The sequence below is a fragment of the Humulus lupulus genome, chromosome 1 (genome assembly GCF_963169125.1).
Source record: "Humulus lupulus chromosome 1, drHumLupu1.1, whole genome shotgun sequence".
NCBI lineage: Eukaryota > Viridiplantae > Streptophyta > Magnoliopsida > Rosales > Cannabaceae > Humulus > Humulus lupulus.
In genome coordinates this window covers 67171671-67173777 of record NC_084793.1, presented here as the reverse complement: position 1 = coordinate 67173777, position 2107 = coordinate 67171671, and the positions used below count along the sequence as shown (strand labels likewise).

Below are 2107 nucleotides of genomic sequence, written 5' to 3'. Positions count from 1 at the left end.
TGCCAACCCTCGTAGTCACGTCCTCATCAACAATTTCCCTCGAAGAACTAAGAATATGTAAAGAAAAGCAAACATGGTTAGTGGCACCAAAATCAACAATCCAGTATGATGTATCATCTTCCACTAAACAGACTTCTATAACAAGTAAATCATATTTACCTTTCTTCTTTTCTTTTAGGTCTGAGTGATACTTAGGACAGATTATCTTCTAATGACCATCAACTCCATAATGAAAGCATGTCCCTTTGGGTTGCTTTTTCTTAGAAGTTTTGTTATCTTTGTTCTCCTTGCCTTTGGATGACTTTTTAGGCTTCGTTTCCTATTTGTCATTTTCCTTGTCATGGGATTTTTTTCTCTTCTTATTTTTCCCTTTTGAAGAGGAAGGTTTAGAATCATCAATATTGGCTTCTTCTACTTTTGAATTACTCTTATTGAGTGATTCAAAAGTATGCAACTCATTTAACAGCTGGGTCATATTATACTCCAACTTGGTCATAACATAGTTGGTGGTAAATGTGGAAAAAAGCAGGAGTGAGTGATTCAAGTATCAGACTAACTTGAGTTCACTCATCAATGGTTGCTCTATGAACTTCCGCATCATGAAATGAATTGATCACGTTTAGAACATGTTCTCTGACACTCCTTTCATCATTTTCATGTTCATGTAGGTTCTAGTAGCCTCATGTCTGCATTGGTCGGACTGCTCTCCAAACATGGCTTGAAGAGACTCCCATATTTCATATGCAGTCTCCATGTCTTCATGCTTCTTTCTGAGTACATCACTCATACTAGCAAGCATGTAACACTTAGCCTTGTTGTTGGATAAAATCCAAGCATCATACTTCTCCCTCGAAGTTTTGGGAGTAGTGGCAGCAGGGACCTCAAGACATTCCTCAGTAAAGACAAACTTGTTGATTTCACAGATCAAAACAATGTTCATATTTGATTCCATTTCATAAAATTATCACCAGTAAGTTTCTTGTTTGCAAGTAAAGTAGTAATAGGGTTTGAATTCATCATTGCTGAAATAAATAAATAATACAAAATTGAATTTAGCATATATTACAAATATCAACAATTTTTGGAATAGTAAATATTATGCATGCAACAACTTTAAATAACACATAAAATCAATTATTACTAATTTCACAATAAATTAATTTAAAAATTAATGGACCAGCCTTAGGGTAGGTCAGACTAATCTTAAATTAATTTTGATACACTTCTCAAATTCATAAGTGAAAACTTAAAATCAACTATTTTCTCTTTTGACTCATGAACAACCGCTAGTTTGGTCAAGATTAACTAGTCTGGTCGAAAGCCTAGTTAAGCTTTGTGAGTGTAACCCATTATTTTAGATTAATAAGTTAACTCAAGAGTGTGCCTTAGGGTCAGTCAAACTTGAAATATATCATCAATCTTATTCTATATAGAAGTTAACCTTGAATAATAACACAGTCAGAAACCTTCCTTAGGGGGACACAAACAAAGGCACCTCGAGGCCCATTCCATGAAGCATCGGTGTTAACTAATAATGGATACCATAGGAGTTATTGTTATTACCCCTTCTCCCACTCACTATTTTAGAATATGTGTTTTCTCAAAACATCGTATAATTTTTAATTAATTAAATTAATCAAATTAATTTACCAAATGATATTCAAATAATAACTGATCTCATTAAGCATTTAAATCATTAAACAAGATTTAATCATCTTACTACATAGGTCATTAAACTATCTAATCAATAAATGCTCTAATTATTAAGAATATCATTTGCCTATCTAATAAAATTAGTTATCAAATAGGTTTTGAAATTAACACTTAAAATCAATTTACTGCTTTGTTCTACATTAATCTAGATTAATTATATGATACATATAATGCATATAATGAAAGAGGACGTTCATAATTCAAACATGATTTTACTCGCTATGAGATGTATGCTTGAATTAGATATATTGTGTGGGTAATATGAATGTCATGTTATAATGCATGACAATATTATTAAACACTTTTAATACATTCAAACATTTAAGTAAATAAATAAAACAATAAATAAGTAAACAAATGTGAACTAGGTGTTTTCGATAAATGTAGAAAAATT

General features: G+C 31.4%; 1 protein-coding gene across 1 annotated transcript; it reads right to left on the bottom strand.

Annotated features, from left to right (window-relative positions):
* Window positions 1–619: 619 nt before the first annotated feature.
* LOC133816040 (uncharacterized) lies at window positions 620–952 on the bottom strand. Its single transcript, XM_062248749.1, has one exon. It carries the CDS (start codon window positions 950–952, stop codon window positions 620–622), a length of 333 nt encoding a protein of 110 aa, XP_062104733.1.
* Window positions 953–2107: the final 1155 nt, after the last annotated feature.